The 21291-nt window shown below is 42.1% G+C and overlaps 1 protein-coding gene across 5 annotated transcripts in view; it reads right to left on the bottom strand.

Annotated features, from left to right (window-relative positions):
- Positions 1-21291, bottom strand: part of SLC10A7 (solute carrier family 10 member 7) — a 259901-nt gene that overhangs the window by 17050 nt on the left and 221560 nt on the right. For 4 of the 5 annotated variants that reach the window (XM_058721235.1, XM_058721233.1, XM_058721234.1 and 1 more), the window contains one exon: positions 14275-14348. In XM_058721235.1, coding sequence (XP_058577218.1) covers positions 14275-14348 — 74 coding nt within the window. Of the gene's footprint in view, positions 1-6129; positions 7685-14274; positions 14349-21291 lie in introns of those variants that run through there. The other variant, XM_058721237.1, reaches the window with a different exon arrangement.

The raw sequence follows: 21291 nt of genomic DNA, 5'->3' as shown, positions 1-21291 counted from the left end.
ACTAACCTCCTCCGGCTCTTTATCTATTCTGAATATATAAAAATTGGAGAGTTAAGGCCTCATTTAGAAGGCTTTTAGGCAGAGGAAGAAATTAAGAAAGCCCTTGGAGCCATTTCTGGAAATAATGATGTTTGTCTAATCCCCTCAGTTCTCCTTAACCTCTGAGTACTTCACACATCTAAGAGAATTGTGGTTTTCACAAGTCAGTACAGACAAACGGCCACTTTTATCAACAAATCAGTAGGGATAATCTTAAATTGCAGTCTTTAAAAAAATTTTTTTTTAATGTTTATTTATTTTTGAGACAGAGCACGAGCAGGGAAAGGGCTGAGAGGGAGACACAGAATCCAAAGCAGGCTCCAGGCTCTGAGCTGTCAGCGCAGGGCTTGAACTCAGAAACCGCGAGATCGTGACCTGAGCTGAAGTCGGACGCTTAACTGACTGAGTCACCCAGGCGCCCTCTAAATTGCAGTCTTTTTGAAACACAGTAGTGCATAAATGCACATAGACGCAGAAAGTAGTCTGATGCGGTAGTTCTCAGCCCCTGCTACACATTAGAATCACCTGGGTGGCTTTCAGGAACTATGATGCTGGGTCCATCCTGAGAGATTCAGAGGTAATCACTGTGGGGAGAGGTCAGGGCATCACGGTTATTGGACAGCTCCCAGATGATTCTAATGTGAGCTGGGCTGAGAAGCCAGGTCTGGTAGAAGGGGGGAGCAAGAGGACTCTGGAGGATGCTGGAGGCACAGATGGGTCTGTATGCTGTAGGCTCTGCTCTTTAGTCACTATGTGGATTGGGGTAAATATCTGACCTCACTGAAGCAGAACTTTCTACCTTGTACAGTGTGCTCAATAATACCTACTGTGCAGGGCTACTGTGAAGCTTACATGAGATAAAGGCAACTTATGTGCCTAATACAGTGCCTAGCATTAGCAGATAAACAGCGGAGCCTTCTCCCTTTAATGTTTCAAAGTGTCTTCATATCTACTTTCTGATTTAATGTTCCCCTCAGCCTTATAAGGCAGAAGAAAACAGGCCTGCAAGTTTGGATGTCAATATGTTTGGCTGATTTAGAATTTCAGATCATTTTATTATCAAAATAATTTCATATCTTCTCTAACCTCTGGAGTGCCTCAGGGCTCAGTCCTCCGAGCTCCTTTCTCCTCTATCTCCATAGTCCTTAGTGACCTCATCCAGTCTGAGAGCTTAAAATAACCTCTATGTGATGAAAGCCCCACACTTACAAGGCCAACTCTCCATTGGATGTTAAGAGATCTCAAACTTAACATGTTCAAAATGGAACTCTTGACTTGCCCCCACATCCCTCTTCAGCCACCAGAATCTGTTCCTTTGCCATCTTCCCGAATCCAGTAAATGGCAACTCCATCCTTCCAGACCCTCAGGCCAAACACCTTAGAATATCTTTAATTCTCCTTTCTCTTATAAGCATATCTAGTTTATAGGAAGCCCTATAGGCTCTGTGTTCAGAATATGTCCAAAATCCAATACCACTCCCACCTTTGAATTGCCTTTGACCTTAAACTCCTATCTGGATTAAAGCTTCTTAATTGGCCTTCCTGTTTCTCACTGTTGTACCCTTCCATCCCTCCAACCCCAGGCTTTTATTAACACAGCAGCCATAGGGATCCTTTCAAAGTGGAAGCTGGATCTTGTCTACTCAAGATCTACTAGTGTACTCAAAACCTTCCAATGACTTCCACTCTCATCCTGAGTAAAATGTAGGTCCTTACAGTGGCCAACAAGGTCTTACACAATATCACTCGCCCTTCTCCTACCCCTTGTACCATGTCTCCTATAGCTCTCTCCCTCACTCATTCTGTTTCTTGAATACTGGCCCCCTCCTCATCCTCCAACTTGCCAGGCACACAGTGTTGCCCCAGGCCCCACACTCTCACTGCTCCCTCCACTTGGAATCTCCTTCCCCTAAATACCCATGTGACTTGCTCCCTGTTTCCTTTAGGTCTTCGATCCAACACCCTCTTTCAGCCTAAAACCTTCCCATCTCCACCCTGGCACTCCTTATTTTCCTTCCTGGTTTTATTTTTCTGTATAACACTTAACCATCATCGGATATGTTCTATGCTTAAGTGTCTGTTTAATCCCACTAGAAAGGAAGCTAGTAAGGGCAAGAACTTTTTTGTACTTTGTTCACTGCTGCAGCCCATAGGACCTGGAACAGGACCCAACATATAGTAGGCACTAAAAAACACTTGGTGAGTAAATGAACAAATCAAGAAAATTGTGTTTCAAAAGCACCTTTTCATCGGCACCATTGCTTCCTGTTTTTGCACTCACTGCCAGTGTCGAGGGTTTTTTTTTTTTTCAATATATGAAATTTACTGTCAAATTGGTATCCATACAACACCCAGTGCTCATCCCAAAAGGTGCCCTCCTCAATACCCTTCACCCACCCTCCCCTCCCTCCCACCCCCCATCAACCCTCACTTTGTTCTCAGTTTTTAAGAGTCTCTTATGCTTTGGCTCTCTCCCACCCTAACCTCTTTTTTTTTTTCTTTTTTCCTTCCCCTCAAGGGGTTTGTTTTTCATTAATATTTAGAACGTCTGCTCTAGCAGTACTAGAGTGCTTGTACCAGAGTAGACCAGTCATAGCACACAGAGAACCAGTACATGGTGGGAACGTGCAGCAGGGGCAGCTCTGAGAAATGTCGCTGCTACAGTATCGTTGCCATGCTCAGCTTCAGGAGAGATGACATTCCAAATGAGCTGGCTTTCTGAGGCCTCCACATCTTCTGAGCTGTGTCCAATTTCACGTCTCCTCTTGCCCCCAAGGTAGCTTGTCAAGAACCCACCTGGTACCCCATGGCTTTAAAAAGTGGGCAGCTCGGGGCGCCTGGGTGGCGCAGTCGGTTAAGCGTCCGACTTCAGCCAGGTCACGATCTCGCGGTCCGTGAGTTCGAGCCCCGCGTCAGGCTCTGGGCTGATGGCTCGGAGCCTGGAGCCTGTTTCCGATTCTGTGTCTCCCTCTCTCTCTGCCCCTCCCCCGTTCATGCTCTGTCTCTCTCTGTCCCAAAAATAAATAAAAAACGTTGAAAAAAAAAAAATTTAAAAAGTGGGCAGCTAACTCTAACTTCTGGCTGGAGTTGTCTGGATGGGGCTGTAGATGGGGACAAGGAGGCTGTGGGTGTCCCCCTCGTTTTGCAGCTGCAGGCTCGTTTATTCCTCACTGTAAAGGAGCATGGAGCTGGCTGTCATTAAATAGACACAAACCAGTTTATAGTGTCTGGCTCAATTAAGGGAACTTCTGGAAGAGACACAACCCAATAAATAATTGGAGAGATGCAACTCTGAAATGACAAATGTTATTCACGGGTCTCTGTTTGCAAGTGGAGATTGAGAGATATGAACTTCAAGTGAATGAGCTCTCCTGGGTGAGCGTCTTCACTTCAAACACGGTAAACAGCTGCTGTCCTGTGATGCACATTTTAGGACTGCTACAGGCAAACTTTCTAAATATGAATAATAATAATAGTAAAGACCAAACCCCTCGGCAACTGACAGCGAGTGTAGAGATAGCATGAAGCACTGGGCCAGGGGCCGCTGTCAGCTCTCCTGGACGGGGCGAAGGCCTCCTCCCAAAGGACAAGCTCCAGAACGCCACAGCGTGTTCCCCTCACCTCTCGTGCCGTTTCCCTCTCAGAAGCGTGGCGTGTATATGACTGAGGGTGCGTGATTTGGTTATTAACGGGTACAATTAATCTCTTTAGAGCTACTTCCATGACTGGTGGTTTTTTACTTGGAAATAAAGAAAACTGGGAATTAAAAGTTTCCACTAACTTAATGCCACTAAGTTGACCTGCAAAGCATGTAAGGTAAGGTACGTAGTTTTCAGTGCCACTGCAAGCCCAGTCCAGCGGCAGTGCAGCTGGTGCAGGTAAACGACGGCTCCTCTTGCTCCCACCCTGCCACCGAGACTGAACGAGCGGTGGACGGCTGATACATCATTCTCAGGTGTTTCTAGAATCCTGGGTGGCATGATGGAAAGGACCTGGTCTTTGACATCAGAGACCTGGTTTTGAATCCTGATCATGCCCTCTGCCAGCTATATGATCGGGTGATCTAACCCTAATCCCCTCAGTTTCCACATCTGCTGAAAAGGAGGTTAAAACAACTGTCTCAAAGGGAGGCCACCTCAAAGTTGGAGGTTTTAGTGAGGCAGGGCTTGTCAAGTACCTAGTATGGTCGTCTGGCATAGAGTCAGCACCACCCAAATGATTGTGATTAGGGTTTCGATCATGGTTAGAAAGAGCACTATGAGATAGTATTGTGGAGCTCAGACTTAGTAGTTTACAGGACTGGGCAGGGAAGGGGCTTGCCACTGAAACACCCAGGGTGATGTCAGAAGCATTCCTACAACTTTTGAGAATGGTAGCTACTGAGGATTGCCACAGGAACTGAAACTTCCTACCTAGGGTGTGGCCAAGACTCCACTGGCCTTCATCTGTCTACAGATTCTGGATAAGGGCTTGTGGTTCTCCTCTCCTCTCCTCTCCTCTCCTCTCCTCTCCTCTCCTCTCCTCTCCTCTCCTCCCCTCCCCTCCCCTCCCCTCCCCTCCCCTCTTATTTTCTTTTTGAATCTTTCCATGGTATGAATTACACTGTAAGATTTTGGGGGGGGGGGGAAATTCATATCTATTTCCTTTCATCAAGGGACTTCTATACGGACAACTTTCAAATACCAGGCATGCTGAAATTATTTTCAATATACTTAAACTTTACTTTAAGCTTAAAGAAAGCAAGCCTCACTTCTGGAGGCTTCTGGAGTGAGCACTGGGGGTGTGGCTGCTGAGTGAAGGGTTTTCCTCTGGTCAGGCTATGCCTTGTGAAATACTGGCATACTTCCACATCCAAAAGCTGCGCTTTGACCACATTCATACAAAGGGAAATCAAAAGGCCTTAGAAGTTCAGGCAAAAATATAGGTACAGATTGGGAAAACAGGAGCAAGTTTTCATCCTTCTTAGACATAACCACAATATCACACACTGGAGCTATGGAACGAGAAAGTGAGTGGCCTTGAGAAATCAGTGTCCAAGCCTACTGAGTTGTTTGTAAAATTTTATTTTCTTAGAGTACTTGGGAGTATGTCATGAGCATCTGTGTCCTAAGTATCTCCTTTTGGCTAATAATGAAATAAAAAGTATCTACAATTGGGGCACATCATGGCCAGACTAAAGTCAAAAACAAACACAAACAAACAAACAAAAAAACCCAAACAACCCAAACCAACCAAGCCAAGCTGACCCAAACTAGTTTCCATTACCATCAAAAAGCACTTACACAAAATTTGCCTGAATGCTCTACTACGTCAAACACTTCCCTAAAGGTCTGGGCAGGTGAGCCAGCATTCTGGAAACTGAGAGGTGATTCTTGATGCATGTATTATGATGCCTCTTAAACTTTCGTGTGCAAAATACTCTTTTTTGGTGTGTTTCAAAAATCGGACTTCAGGGTCTTATTCTTAAAAATTCTGAATCAGATGAGGTGCAGTAATCTCTTTTTTCTTCTTCTTCTTCTTCTTCTTTTTCTTCTTCTTCTTCTTCTTCTTCTTCTTCTTCTTCTTCTTCTTCTTCAAAGGAAGTGACTTGCTGTAATTTAGAGGGCCACCCTTGTTGAAATGTTGATCTTAAGGTATCCCTCTGAAGGGCTCAAGATTCTAAAGCTGAGTACCTTTCAAAATCAGAGAATTATTGAATGCTAGAACTAGAAGGGCCCCATAGATCATCTAGCCTAAACTGTTCATAGCTAGTAGCCCACAGGACTGGTACTAGAGCACAATACTCTCTGTAGAACTGTCGTTGCAGCACAGCACAGCGGCTGAGGGCGAGACCTCATGTAAGTTCTGGCTCTGCCCCCTGGGTCATGTGACTTGGGCAAGCTGCTGATCACTTAGGAGCCTCACTTTCCTTATCCAGGATGATTGCGGGAGTGATGTGAGCTGGTGTGTGTAAAGGACTATTTGGGAGGTGACCTCCACCAGGTTGGTCACGCATGAGTTCCAGATTCTTTCTGGCAGATAATGTGTAGTGGCCACAGAAATAATTTTTTTTTAAATTTTTTTTTAGACGTTTATTTATTATTGAGAGACAGAGAGAGACAGAGCATGAGCATGGGAGGGGCAGAGAGAAGGGGAGACACAGAATCCGAAGCAGGCTCCAGGCTCCGAGCTGTCAGCACAGAGCCTGAAGCAGGGCCCGAACTCACAAACCGTGAGACCATGACCTGAGCCGAAATCGGACGCTTAACCGACTGAGCCACCCAAGAATTTTAAGAATGGGTGAAGATGAGCTAGGCCCCCACAAGCTTGCCAGCAGGTTTGAATGAAAGTAAGCTGCCACACATACAGGTGTTTTTAACTCAACACATATTCGTAGTCACACATAGAAACAGTTTATACAACCTATCCTGTCAACTCAAGGCCCTGGCTCCAACCTTTCAAGCGCTCTCACTAGCCCCTCTCAAAGCACACACGGCTACGTTCCAGCACAGGATTCCATGACCCTTCCAGTCAGCCTCAGGCAACCACACATCCTCCTAATAGTAGTGGGGCACAAAACCACGTAGGGATAAGCCTCCAGCACAGCCCGGAGGATTTCATATTCAAGCTACTGGGTTTGCTAGATTCTTTGAGGCAAGTAGGAAGTGTCTCTAAAGTTTTCAGGCAGTATACTTATTAGAGTGCATTTATAACATTTATCATGCAAAGTAACAAGTCAGTAATTTCATCAATACAAACCCATTTCAGAATTCATTATACTCATTAGCAAAATCTCTGGTTGACAGAGATACAGATCACAAAAGCATGTGTTATAGCTGCCTCTGCAGTATTTCGTTTCTGATAAAATAGTAGCCGAACACTACGGTGAGAATTTTCCATTAGAGCAACTGGCTGTCCCTAGAGCTGAACTCTGAACTAACTAGTGCCTACATGATCCCACACTGGACACAAAAGTATTTTCAAGTAAATTACTTCATGTAACAAGCACATAGCACAGTGTTTGCCTATTAAGTACTCAAGTACTGTTAGCTGTTATTTTTATTCCCACTACTATTGAAAACATGATGAATAGAGACACAATTAAAAAGTAAATCCAAAAAAAGTTACAGAGACTCTGTAACATAAACTGGATTAATAAAAATCTAAATGCAGGTGATCTTATATTACCATAAATCAAGAATTATTCTGAGTCTTAATTTAGCTCTGGTTTCCACATGGTATCAGAAATTTGGGTTAAAGTTCAACTGAAAAAAGACAGTGGACACTTCAGCCTATATGGTAACTATTTGAGGAAGGGAATAAAATCTTACCAAAAAGGTGTAAGGTAATAGTTTCCAGCCTTGGGTTATGACCCATTAAGGAACTGCAAGTCAATGTAATGGGTTTTATCTACCACTTGGATAGAATATGGAATGCATCATATAAAATAAGAGTGAATGGGGTTTTGTAAAACTTTTTACACACAATCAATGTGTACTCGATGACACTGTAAAATGTATCTCTAACTGTAGGTTGTTAATTTAACACGTTTGACAGTCTCTGGCATAGGAAACGAGGAGGAGGGGAAATGTGGGTAGGAGGGCACTGATCTCCAGGTGAACAGCTCCTGGCACATCATTAAGATTAATGGTACTTGAGGGTCAGGCTAAGCTAAGTAAGACAAAATAACAAAGAAGTTTTACTATTTTTCATTTCATATTTGCCGCCTAGAACCTGGGAACTTCTTAAATCTTTATTAACTAAGTCTAGATGTATTAGCAACGATTTTCAGACACCAAATTCAGAATCAAAAATTCAAAGCAAAACAATCCACAAACCTCTGAGAAACATAAGCATACCACTTTGAGCACTTACATTTCTTTCTTTATATGGATCAAAAAATGGTACAAAATGATAGACACTCCCTCACTTTTCTTCAGCGCAGTAGCAAAATCTACTCTGTCTATAATTTCAGTGGCATCTTTAAGAATCTGTCAAATGCAGAGGTCCCCGAACTGCCTTTCCTTATGGAACTGTAACTCCAGTGGCAAACCACAGGACAGATACATATTTATGGCTACGACCCAGACACAAACTTCTATTTTCTGTCTCTTCTCTGGACTTCTCTTTCCACTTTATAGTTTACTGTCATACAGCACTGTGGCTCTTAGTTTGCAAGAAAAAGTGCAGACAGTGATGCCTCACGTGAAATGGAGAGGCTGGCTCATCAAGACTCGCTTTAAATAGAATATAACCTTTTGTTACTATAGAACGTAGAAGGAATGAATGCCAGTTTCTGACTGGGCCGCATGGAAATATATGCCTATGGGAACAATTATAGATATTAAGTATTTATTTATTTATTTTTTTTTTTTTCAACGTTTTTTTATTTATTTTTGGGACAGAGAGAGACAGAGCATGAATGGGGGAGGGGCAGAGAGAGAGGGAGACACAGAATCGGAAACAGGCTCCAGGCTCCGAGCCATCAGCCCAGAGCCTGACGCGGGGCTCGAACTCACAGACCGCGAGATCGTGACCTGGCTGAAGTCGGACGCTTAACCGACTGCGCCACCCAGGCGCCCCAAGTATTTAAAACTGTTTTATAACCAGCAATGTGATCAGAAGTGATTTTCTTCCTTAAGCAATTAATAAAATAATTCAAATTCACACCGAGAATGCACATTTACAATATTTGGAATCAGTATAGTACTTTTTGGTTTTCCAAGTGCTTTCATATCTTATTATCCAATGCAGTTCTGGAAATCAGGAGGCTGGGCATCCAGTCTCTATTAGTTATATGATCTGGGGTTAAGTTTGTAAAAATTTTCCATGCTCTCTTTTCTTTGTAGGCAAAATAATGTTACTGACCTGCTAATATTCAAGGTTTTCGGGTCATATGATTTAATGAGCTCAAAGCTTGCTTCCCAATTGTGGAGCAAGTTTTATTAAGATAATAGCCTCTGTTGGGGCGCCTGGGTGTCTCAGTCGGTTGAGCATCTGACCTCGGCTCAGGTCATGATCTTGTGGTCTGTGAGTTTGAACCCCACGTGGGGCTCTATGCTGACAGCTCAGAGCCTAGAACCTGCTTCGGTTCCTGTGTCTCCCTCTCTGCCCCTCCTCTGCTCACACTCTGTCTCGCTCTCTCTCTCTCAAAAATAAATAAACATTAAAAAAAAAAAAAGATAATAGTCTCTGTGTGCCAAATAGAATCACAGATAAGCTTTAGGGGAAAAGAATAGCAGAAGTGAAAACTTTTATATTTCAATCCCATTTCCTCTTGAGAAAATAATGCAGATGTTATTAAGTGATCTTTCCAGCCCAAGTTACGGGTAATCCTGTAGCATTCTCCAGTAGCTTCCAAGGAAAACTGAAAATAAGATCCGTTGCAGACTTTGTTTCTCCTGTGAAACTCTTTGGAGGGTGAAGGTATTTTTTAACCTCTTTTGGAAGAAGCAAAAGCCGTATTTCTTTTCCTGCAATAATGTAACATTATTTACACAACCATTCACGAGCTCTTTTCCCTTTCACACACAGCAGGGAAGCGGTTCTAGAACGGAAACAGTCACTGAGCACAGACTCACGGAAACTTAAGCCTGGGAGGAATGTCAGGTATCGTTTTGTCCATCTTCTCATTTTACAGATGAGGAAACTGAGGCCTGCAGCAGTTACATGATTTGTTCCAGCTTTTGGTGAGATCAATGGAACTGGAATCCAGGCTAGAATCAGGTATGTGTTCTCTCCACTCTGCAGAATCCCAGGTCTACCAAAAAGTTACATTCTTTTTGCTTAATGCATAGTTTGTTGTCACAATTCAGCTGTGCAACTGCAACCATAGATTCATATAGTGAAGTCTAAACAGTGTGAGGGAATCCCTGCCTTGATTCGCCCTTGTCCATAGTGTCTATAAACGGTAAGACATATGGTGGGCTTTTAATAAGCATTCATCATGATTCTCTAAACTTTAAATAGCATTCTTCCACTTCAGAAATGCTTCTAGAAATAAATGACTGAGAATCTCACAACTGACTGTCAATAGTCAGTTGACATGCTATGGGAGTATGTGCTTTCATTTTGCTATTTAAAAACATTAAAAACTAATATAAACTTATATGAAGGGATCTCAAACCTCCTGAAACATTCTCTTTTGAGGTGTCTTGAGAATGTTTTTCACATGTATTGGAACTCTAGATAAGCAAAGTGATTTGAATACTCAAGAGAAAAAGATAAAATAAAATAGAAGTAAACTACTAATTCCACAGAGTATCTTGGATCGAATTTCTTTCTGATGAGATCTATTGACTGACTGTGCACTGAGCCATTGTTAACCAGGGTATATACCGTTCTTCAATCTCTGCTACATAAAATACCTTGTCATTATCCTACAAATATCAACAACAAACTAGAGGAGAATTTGGGAGAGTTCAGAGCTTTTAAGGCAACCCACTGTAAGGGATGCTGTCTTGACAAATATAAAATTACCTCCAACCCTGAGCTAAAACTATAGGAGAGCAGCATGCAAGCCCCGGAGTATTGTTTTAGATGAGGCACAGTGATAGCTCGGTGCTTCCTTCAGGCCTCCTCTTTCTTCCTGAACGAACTCCAGGGAATGGCATCATGTCAGGCTTTCCAGATGGATTATGTGAAGCCATAGCTCAATGTCATTTTCAATAGGAAGCCTCATAATTAAAGGTCAAATAGTCACTTCATCTGCAATCAATCAATAGAAAAAGTACTAATACGAAGAACTAATCAATCAATGGCAAATGCACTAATAAAAGCAATGAATCAAATACAGCATCTGCGTAGATGCAAGTACACTGAAGAGATTGAGACAGGGCAAAAGCAAGAACAATAAAATAAATTGAAAGGGTATGTACAAGAGAATATTCAGAAGGCTCCTCAAGTGAGGGTTTTCATCTGTGGCTCATTAGTTACCTGGGTACCACTTGGTCTACAATGATTTATTCCTAAATACAAATACTACATATAATAATGAATGGTATTTCATAAGCCTTACTGAATGTATTCTATCTGAGGTGTTAGATGTGTGTGCACATTTGTTGCGTGTGTGTAAAATCACTAGAAGAAATACTTTGGTAGTGATCTCACGAGGGACAGATAAACTTTCTCAGGGCCAAAGAGATATATTATAATCTATTATATTTTATCTTTGTGTGAGAGGTGAGAGATAGTATAATTTTGAGTGATATGATCTGAAATATGTTCCTCGCTTTCCGGAATGTGAATTTTTTCACACTTAGTGTGATGTTCTTCCACTTCCATGCAGAGAAGAAGCTCCCTTAGGATAATTACTATCATTGTCACAGCAGATCCTCTGTAAGTGATGTCAGGTCCCCAGTAGAAGGGAATGTGCATTGCATCTTGTGAAAACGGATACAGTAAATTCATAGGCCATTCTAGTGATAATTGAGCCAACACCCTTCTCTACAGGTAAAGACTAGGGTGTTGCTGGAACAAGGGCAATCCATGTCACCCCCCTGAGATAAGGGAAGTAGCAAAGAGGTAAATGCTACCTAGGAGACTTCAGGAAGGCAGCCAGATATGATCAAGCCAGGACAGAATAGTCAGTCAAATTACCTAATCTAAGAGGTAAGGAAACTGAAGCCTGGGCATGCCTCACTGGAAGACTGAGGAGAAGTATTCAGGTCTCACAATTCCAAAAAAGCTTAAGGCCATCATGTTATGAAAGTAACTGAGGATTTAGACTACATGGTTAGTTAGATACCAGCTTGTATCTTATTGTAGTATCTAAGGGTCTACTTCATGGGAGAGCACTGCAAAAACAAAGTGCATATGCAGACATTTTGTCTGAGTTAACCCAACCCTTTTTAGCAAAACAGCTACTTCTGATTAGTGTTCAGAATACCCGTTTGCCTGAAAATCAGGTTTCAGAAAGCATCAGGAACAGAAGAATATGGTGTTGAGATTAAGAAAAATAAAAAGACACACACACAAATATCCAATGGGTAGGTGTTTTGCTCATCGAAAAGAAAAGAATACTGGTCAGGCTTCAGTAGGCTCTTTGGGTAGAGTTCTTTGCTCAATACAGCCAGCTCCAGCACAAAAGAACATCGTGGAGAGACAAAAAAAAATCCATTTTGGTTTTTCTGACCAAAAAAACCCCAAGGAGTGTATGGGATTTACAAGCCCACTGCAGAAATGCAGAGTGTATATGGTGCAGCCACAGCTCAGCATCTCCTCTAATCCACTCTACTGGACATGGGCTCATTTGATCTCTGGCTCTGGACATCTGAGGCGTCTGGTGGCCCTGGCCTCTGGACTCCCTACCTACTTTTTAGGAGCCCTGGAACACTAGACATCACAGCGCAATAACAGCGTGGGGAAAGAAGTGCAAGATGATTTCTCTGAAGTCAAAAATTAAACCACACCCATTACATGAAAATCTATAGGACTAGGGGTCGGGGGACTGGAACCGTGGAAATGGTAACATGGTCATAATTAATACAGTTGATAATAACAAACAATAACAGCTCCTGCTTGAAAGAGTGTCTGCTGTGTGCCAGGTAGCGCACCCGGCTCTGTAGGTGGGCTGTAGAATTTCCTCCATAGTGATCTACATACACAGCAATTATGGCACATTCTGCCATGTACTGACTATGGATTACGTACAAGTACTGTGCCAGCTACTTAACAAACTTTATCTTTAATCTTAATAATAAACTTCATAAACGTGAGTATGATTCTGCCCCATTTTACAGATGAGAAAGCAAAGGTTCAGGGAAGTTAAGGGATTTGTCCAGTCACAAAGTCAGGATTGGAACGTGACTTCCAAAGTGCTTTCAACTTCAACTCGATAATATTATGAAGAAAACCTAACAGAAATACTGCAACGTATAGACATTAGATACAGTAACCCTTGAACAACATGAGTTTGAACTACAAGGGTCCACTTACATGTGTATTTTTTTCAAATAAATATGGTATAGTACTGTAAATGTATTTTTCGTTATGATTTTCTCAATAACATTTTCTCTTCTCTAGCTCATTTTATTACAGTATATAATACATATAACATACAAAATACTATGTTAATTGACCGTGTTATTGGTAAGGCCTCTTGTTAACAGTAGGCTATTGGTAGTTAAGTTTTGGGGGAGTCAAAAGTTATACATGGATTTTTGACTGTGCAGGGCATTGGTGCCCCTAAGGCCCCTCTCCCTGCATTGTTCAAGAGTTAACTGTATCTCACTTCTTCAAATAAGCTGAAGCCCTAGATAGTAACTGTTCCTTAGTTTGTCCAATTTTGAAGTCATTTTCCAAACTTGGCAAGACTGACAATAGATTCTATTAAACAAACGTGCATGGGGTTAGTAACAACATTATGGAATGTCTTTGTTTTCTAACTTACAGACTGAACCTTTTTAACATGAGCATACATTGTCATGCTTTTTCACTCTTTTAAGTGACTCTTTTAAGTGAGTCACATGCCAAAATATAAAGAAATTTTTAATATGACTTTTTACCACAATGTGCCTACTACCTCAAGGAGTTTGTGAATGAAGCTGTCAGTAAAGTTCCTGGTTACTTTATGACTTTTAATGACTAAAAACATGGATTCAGTTGCCCAGACAGATTACTGGGATAATGCCAATACACTGGATAAAGCATAGTAGAAAACAGCACTTTTCTTCTTGATCTACTTTTGTCTATTAAATAAATACTTATTTCACTTCAGGCACTAATCAGATTGGGTTAATGATAACCACATTGTGTTTCTTCATGGAAGTAACATTCTGAAATGGACTTTAAACTAATGTCAATACCAGATTAGGGTAAGAATATTTCTACCTTCCTCCAATCTTCCAAAAAACTAAGTTAACTTTTCCAGGGGCAACTCTAGAGCTTTCCAAAGCTAAGTTTTTGCCCATTCCTTTTCAGAAGAAAGTCTTCTCCTTCCCCCATCCCTACTACCTCCTTCCCCGGCTTTTAATGTTAACACACTACTCTGAAAACCTTTTATGAGAATCAAAAACATAATTACAAATTACGTTAAGTCCCACACTATTAAATCTAGGCCTTCAAAAACTGGTCCAATCAGGTAATGGTATTTCAGAGCAATGACCCGTCCTCATCTTGCTATTGTTCTTTATCTAACACAGTGTATAATACTCCATTCCAGTTAATTTGAAGAAATGCTTAAATGTTAAAATCGTAAGATGTAAGTGAGGGTAATATTGGTTAAAAAGTTGGTTTTCGACTCTGTGAATCACTTACCCAGTGTGAGGGATTTGTGTGTAGAACAGAAAATGATAGCCACAGTGTCTGCTGGTGTGAAACCCGAATTATTCCTAGGGGCAAAAAGAGTATTTTACAAATACGTGCGTAAAAAGCCTACTTAAACACATCCTAAATCAGATGTAGTACCTACCTTCATGTTAACATCTTTTGATCAGTCCTGGTGACAGAAGTGATTCTATCCCCAAATGTACAGAAGTGTCTGAATTTGTTTTTAGCGAATCATTCCTGAATCATTTACCCATGAAAAAAAGGTCTTAAAACTATGTGGGGGACACCACCTCTCCCAGCTCCCCCATGATTCTCTCCCCATCCCTCATGCCTATCCTCTGGCAACCCCAAACCGTTCAAAATTTTTTTCATTTCAAATGTTCTGTATGTGGAATGATATGGTACATAACCTTTTGGGACTGGCTTTTTTCACTCAGCATAATTCCCTAGACATTCATCCAAGTTGTTGTGTGTATCAAGAGTTTGTTCCTGGGGCGCCTGGGTGGTTCGGTCGGTTAAGCATCCGACTTTGGCTCAGGTCATGATCTCGCGGTCCGGGAGTTTGAGCCCCACGTCGGGCACTGTGCTGACAGCTCAGAGCCTGGAGCCTGCTTCGAATTCTGTGTCTCCCTCTCTCTGTGCCACTCCTCCACTAGGGCTCTCTCTCTCTCTCTCAAAAATAAATAAACATTAAAAAAAAGTTTGTTCCTTTTATTGCTAACTAGTATCCCATGATATGTATGTAGCCTAATTTGTTTAACCATTCACCTATGGAAGGACAGCTGGACTGTATCTAGTTATTGGTTATTAGAAATAGAGTTGCTCTACAAAAATATGTGGTGGAGGTCTCCAAAGATCACATACATAGTCAGGCTGTGGCGCAGGGCTTTGTGAAAATCATGCAGCAGGGAACTCCCTTAGCAAAGTTACGAGGCTATCACTTGACAGTAATTCCAGTGGCTCGAAAGCGTTAATGTATCTCCGTAACTGCTTCCCTCAAGAAGGAGCATACCTTTCTGGCAGCAAACATAACCTTTTGATGAATACATGCTATGAACAAAAACGAAACATCATATGTTTTAGCAAAAATAGTAAGTTTTCATTCCTTGAGCAGTGACTGTGTATCAGATACTCCTCTAAGGTGTGCACATTTGAAGACAGCTACCCCATAAGGTAGGCGACACAATATCCCACATACAGATGAGAACACTGAGGCACCCAGGAGGTGTGTAGCTTACCCAGGACCCTAGAGCTAGTAAGTGACATGGCCAGGATTTAAATCAAGTCTGGCTTCTGTGCCTATGCTCTTAACGGCCGTGTTCTACTATTGGTATGTAATAGGTCAAGCATTTAAAAATAAATCTCACTTAGCCAAAATCCATTAAATGTTATGGAGGGCAGTACTGGTGAATATCAATTTTCAGATTTTCCATTTTATTAAATTTTTTTTTTTAACGTTTATTTATTTTTGAGACAGAGAGAGACAGAGCATGAATGGGGGAGGGGCAGAGAGAGAGGGAGACACAGAATCGGAAGCAGGCTCCAGGCTCTGAGCCATCAGCCCAGAGCCTGACGCGGGGCTCGAACTCACGGACCGCGAGATCGTGACCTGAGCCGAAGTCGGACGCTTAACTGACTGAGCCACCCAGGCGCCCCCAGATTTTCCATTTTAGAATATAAAGATTTAGAGAAAAAAAAAGATTTAGAGAACCAGATGCTAAAAGAAATGTCATTTTACTAATATTATTATTATATTATTATTATCATTATGCTTGATATGTTAGAAACTACTCCTTCCTGCAGAATCATCAGGATTTGAGGTACAGTAAGTCTATTCATTCCCTGCCCTGAACTGAGACAAATGGAATGAGTTAGCAAATGGAAAATGCTCCAGAACCTGACTTTGTGTGTACAGTTGCAGATCTAACAGTCTATCCAATTTTTAAGGATCTCTAAAGAAAGCAATCTCACCCCTTTCCTTAGTAACCTCATCCTTGCATATAACTTTTGTTGGGAGAAAAATCCTCTCTAAATCCATCCATGTATCCTGATTTCTTTGTTATATACTCACTGGAGGGGAGAAGGGCCTTCTCTTCCTCGTCCCCTGGGCACAGGTTAAGAGAATGTGGAAATGGGCCTTTGGTTTTCTCCCCTCTGAAAAGCCATGCGTGCTCACGCTTCCTAACTAACTAGTCTTACCTCCAGCTCTTTTTGGATAACAACTTCCCAAACTGAGTTTTTGGTGTCTCACCTCAGTGGAGGATTCTCCACAGATGTGTATCACTTGAGTATAATAAGATGACCTTACTGTTTCCACATTTTATTTTCATATTTATATTGTGATAACATTCTTATTTTTTAAACATTGAACTACATGGCTGACATATTCCTTGATTCCTTTGTTCATCATGTAGGCCTAATGTGAAAGCAGCTGTGTGAGGTTCTGTCAATGCATGAAGGAAAGGAGCACAGATATACATATGCATATGTATATATATTTAAATTTTTTAAATGTTTATTTTTGAGAGAGAGAGAGACAGAAAGAATGGGGAAGGGGCAGAGAGAGAGGGAGACAGGCTCTAGGCCCTGAGCTGAGCTGTCAGGACAGAGCCCGACGCAGGGCTCGAACCCACAAACTGTGAGATTATGACCTGAGCTGAAGTTGGATGCTTAACCGACTGAGCCACCCAGGCACCCCTGTATATGTATATTTTAAAGTTTATTTATTTTGAGACAGAGAGAGATATAGGAAGGTCAAAGAGACAGAATCCCAAGCAGGCTCTGCACTGTCAGCGCAGAGCCCAATGCAGGGCTCGAACTCACGAACCGTGAGATCATGACATGAGCTGAAACAAAGGGTCAGATGCTTAACAGACTGATCCACCCAAGTGCCTCTATCTATCTATCTATCTATCTATCTATCTATCTATCTATCTATCTTTTTTTTTTTAAGAGAGGGGGATTGAGAAAGAGAAAAAGAGGGGGTGGGAGGATTATGGCACCAAAAAAAAAAGATTATCTCAAGCTTGGCAGGGAATGGGGGATAATGATGGAGCACACAGAGAACCTTCTTGAAGGAAATTACAATTGAGCTGGGCTTCAAAGGTCAGGTTTAGATACGTGGCGGTGTGTATTTTAGGTAAGGGATAGTGAAACTGAAATCTGGGAGTCCAGGGGCAGCTGGCAAAGAGCAGTCTTCAGGCTGACTTGTATGAAGGGACGATGGCTGTGACCATGAGTGTGGACTTGACAAGACGGGCTAAGGAGATGGGAGGAGTAACCACTCAGTGTGGTATAAGACTGGCAATGATGAGGCTAGGCAGGAAGCAGAAGGCTGTAAGGGCCTGAAGAATCACAGTGACTGCAGAGACGGTGGTAAGAGACATGAAGACAGAAATAAAAGAACTTGTCAAATGTTGACTTCTGTGAAATATTTCCTCCCGGCAGCTTAAAAGCACACACTCTGGGGGCAGACGCACTTGAATTTCAATCCAGACCACCGTTTTCCTTATATATAAAATAGGGATAATACTGCCGGCTCCTGAGGGGAGGATAAATACCAATGTTTGTTAAGAATTTGGCACATCACAAGTGTTTAACACATGCTGGCTGATATTTTTTTTTAAGGTTTTCATTTATTTTTGAGAGACAGAGAGAAAGAGAGGGAGAGAGAGAGAGAGAGAGCGCGTGCGTGTGCACATGAGTGGGGGAGGGGAAAGAGAGAGAGGGAGACATAGAATCCGAAGCAGGCTCCAGGCTCTGAGCTGTCAGCACAGAGCCTGACGCAGGGCTCGAACTCATGAACTATGAGATCATGACCTAAGCCGAAGTCGGACACTTAACCGACTGAGCCACCCAGGTACCTCTGCTAGCTGATATTTTTATTATTATTGTTGCTTTGAGAGAGGAGGAGGAATGAAAGAGAAATGATAAGCTTTGAGCACATAGGACTAAGAGGAATATGAGGGCATTAATGGAAATAGGGAACAGAAGAGGTGGCCCAACGGGGTCTGGGGAGGAGGCCAAGGAGTTGAGTGAACAGAATTTGCATTAGTGACAGGGCACCATGTCTTCAAGAAATCTGGGGAAGAGAAAGAAAAGGTCATGGGAATTTGAACATGACCATGCAGAGAGAGGGATGACGCGGTGGATAGAAACAACTGATGAAACCAGGTCTCCAGAGAGGCCTAAGAGGACCAGGCTGTGGGGCTAGCCTGAGAGGGGCTATTTCCCAGCCCATGAACTGGACACTAAAGAAGACAAGCTGAGCAGGAAATATGGAGAAATTTCTTGTAGAGAATGGGAAAGTGGAGGCAATTTATGTCAGAGATTTCATGTTCTCTGTAAATAAAGCATGAGGCACTTTGCTCATCCAGAGAGTCTGAGCTAATACTGAAGCCTGGGAACCTAAGAAGTTAGAAAAACTTGAAATGGGCAGACTGAGGAGTATGAAATATAGTCAGTTCACAACGAATAGAAACTTTCCACAGGAACGACTGCCCACCTGTGCTTGAGGAACATGTGACACAACAAACCACCTAGTTTGGGGCTGTTCTCCAGCAACGCTTATGGTGTTGGTCACGCTACAAAGGTCTTTTTGGTCCGTTGCTGCCTTTGTTGCCAACCCATTGCTGCTGCATGTGGACTATGCAGTTTGGTTTTTTCTGGGAGAGTCCGGCAATATACTTCTCCTTTAGTGAACTTGGTTCTGCTTCATATCATGCTCTTTTCCAGGCTATCGCATGTTCCCAGTGTGTCAAATCTCTCTGGCCAAGAAGGCTCCGATTTAACCTGGTGTTGGCTGATGTTCGTCAGAGCAGCACTTACGGCGTGGCGAGACCTGCTTACTTGTCCTGCTCCAGGTAAGGTGGCTGAAGCCAGGCCTGCACGGGGAGGTTTCCGGCCTGATGGGAGATGGAACGCCGCCCTGTCATTCTACGGACACAGGGTGCGTCAGCGGGGAGGGGGTGTCAGCACATAAAAGTGAACCGTTTAAGGGTAAAAACCAATATTCTCCCTAAATACTCTCTCTGGAAAGAAACTGACTGCTCCACATCACGGGTCTTGGGGAAAGCCGACAGAGCAGGTGCTCACTGAAGCCTCCATTCGTGACGAGGAAGACGATGGTGCCCATAAATCACCACAGCGGGAAGCACGGAGTGTTTTCCAGAGCACGTTACTCCCAGTATTTCCATCTTCTCAGAACAGCCTTATAAGGTAGAGGGTGTTATCATCGGCTGCTTTTCCGAAAAGGGAATCTGAAGCACAAAGAGGGTAACTAACTTCTCTAGAGTCATACACACCTAGCAAGTAGGCTGCTCCGAATCAGAGACAAGTTCACTTTCCGCGAAGGAAATTAAAGAAACGAAAACAAAACCCACCACGGAACTTGGTGGATGAGGGCAGCTATCTTGGTCAGTAACCTTCCTTCAGCCACGCCCTGTCAAGGGGCAACTTCATGGCAGAAGACGCCACCCAGGAAAATGAAGCACCCTTAAATAAATGTGCGTTATGTTTAAGTGGTAACGACTACAATTATTTTCGGTGATTAACATCTCTATTGTGTCCGCGCACACTCTTGAAAGGAATCCCATTACTATTTATTTTCTAACTCTACCTTCTCTCTTTTTAATATTGATTTTCTTTTTATCCCGTTTTTATAATTCTTTTGATCACTTCGGCTTCCCTTGAGCTGTTTATTTCCTTTTCTTCCCAATTGGTCTTTTTATTCTCTCTTACAAAGCTTTCAATCAGTGTTTTCCACATAATATTTATCTTGCCTTTCTCTGCAGTACTCACGAAGGAGAACATGTCAGAAGGTTTTACTAGTAGAATCACAGAATGTGGAGCAGAAAAGGTCCTCTGAGGGAGTTCCATGTAAGCCCACTGTGTTTTAGAGGAGGAAACTTCCATGTGAAATACTTTCCTTTGTTAACCTCTGTACTTGTGTTTTATCTTCACTTAATTTTAGGAGAAGACCTCATCTGTCATTAGCTGTGTGCCACTAAACAAGTTACCCAGAGCTCTGTGGCTTAGTGCCTCACGTGTGAAATGGTAAGACTTACTGTTAATACTAATACTTGTCTTCCTTCCCTCCGTCCCTAGCTCCTTCCTACTATACGCTCCGTCCCTACCTCTGTCCCTCCATCCCTCCATCCTGGCTACAATGAGAGGCCGTTTGAGACATCCAATTAAAAATGTACTGATAAGGGTGAAAACACCTATACAAATATTCAAATATTTGCTTCTTTTTTTCCCCCTTTCTTTATGGTTTCTTTTGTCACTCTAGTGATACTCTGGGTTTCTGTTACTCTAGTTATCAGCTTTCCAAACTTTTACATATTTTTTTAAAGGCTCATAATTACTGCTTTCTTTTTCCAACCTTTTCAACATTTTTTTACATACTGTGACAGCTTCCCAAAGTTGCAGAAAGCTTAGGGTACTATGGACAGCTGCTATTGGTGTGATGAATCAGCTCTCATTCCCCAGCATCTGTGACAGTGTAATGCCAAAGAGAATGTGTTACAAAGCTAGAAATGCTAATTTCTTCTCTTCCATCGTTAGTTTTTGAAACAGTATAGATAAATTAGTTTGGTACAATAAATATTCGACAGTTGCTAACATTCTTACTGTATGCTTAACACTTACTGTATGCTAGGAATTAGGATGAGGACTTCGTGAGTGCATTATCCAATTCACCAAATGACCCTACGAGGTAGGCACTAATACTATCCCCATTTATAAATGAGGAATGGCAGAAATCACAGAGTTATTAAACAGGATTGAAACTCATGTCTGTCTGACTCCAGAATTGGAATTTTTAACCCTGACATTATTTTGTGGACAGATAAATAAGAGCACAGCATAGTAACTCTCAAATGTTCTTTTATTTTATTTATTTATTTTTCTCAAATGTTATTTTAAATACTCAAAGTAGAAGTGTACTTTCCAGACACTAGAATGGTTAACACGTCAGGTCAGTAAATCTAAGAAATGTTAACCAGG

The sequence above is a fragment of the Neofelis nebulosa genome, chromosome 3, assembly GCF_028018385.1.
Source record: "Neofelis nebulosa isolate mNeoNeb1 chromosome 3, mNeoNeb1.pri, whole genome shotgun sequence".
Classification (NCBI taxonomy): Eukaryota; Metazoa; Chordata; class Mammalia; order Carnivora; family Felidae; genus Neofelis; species Neofelis nebulosa.
Note: the sequence above shows the minus strand (reverse complement) of the source record. Positions and strands in the feature narration are given on the sequence as shown.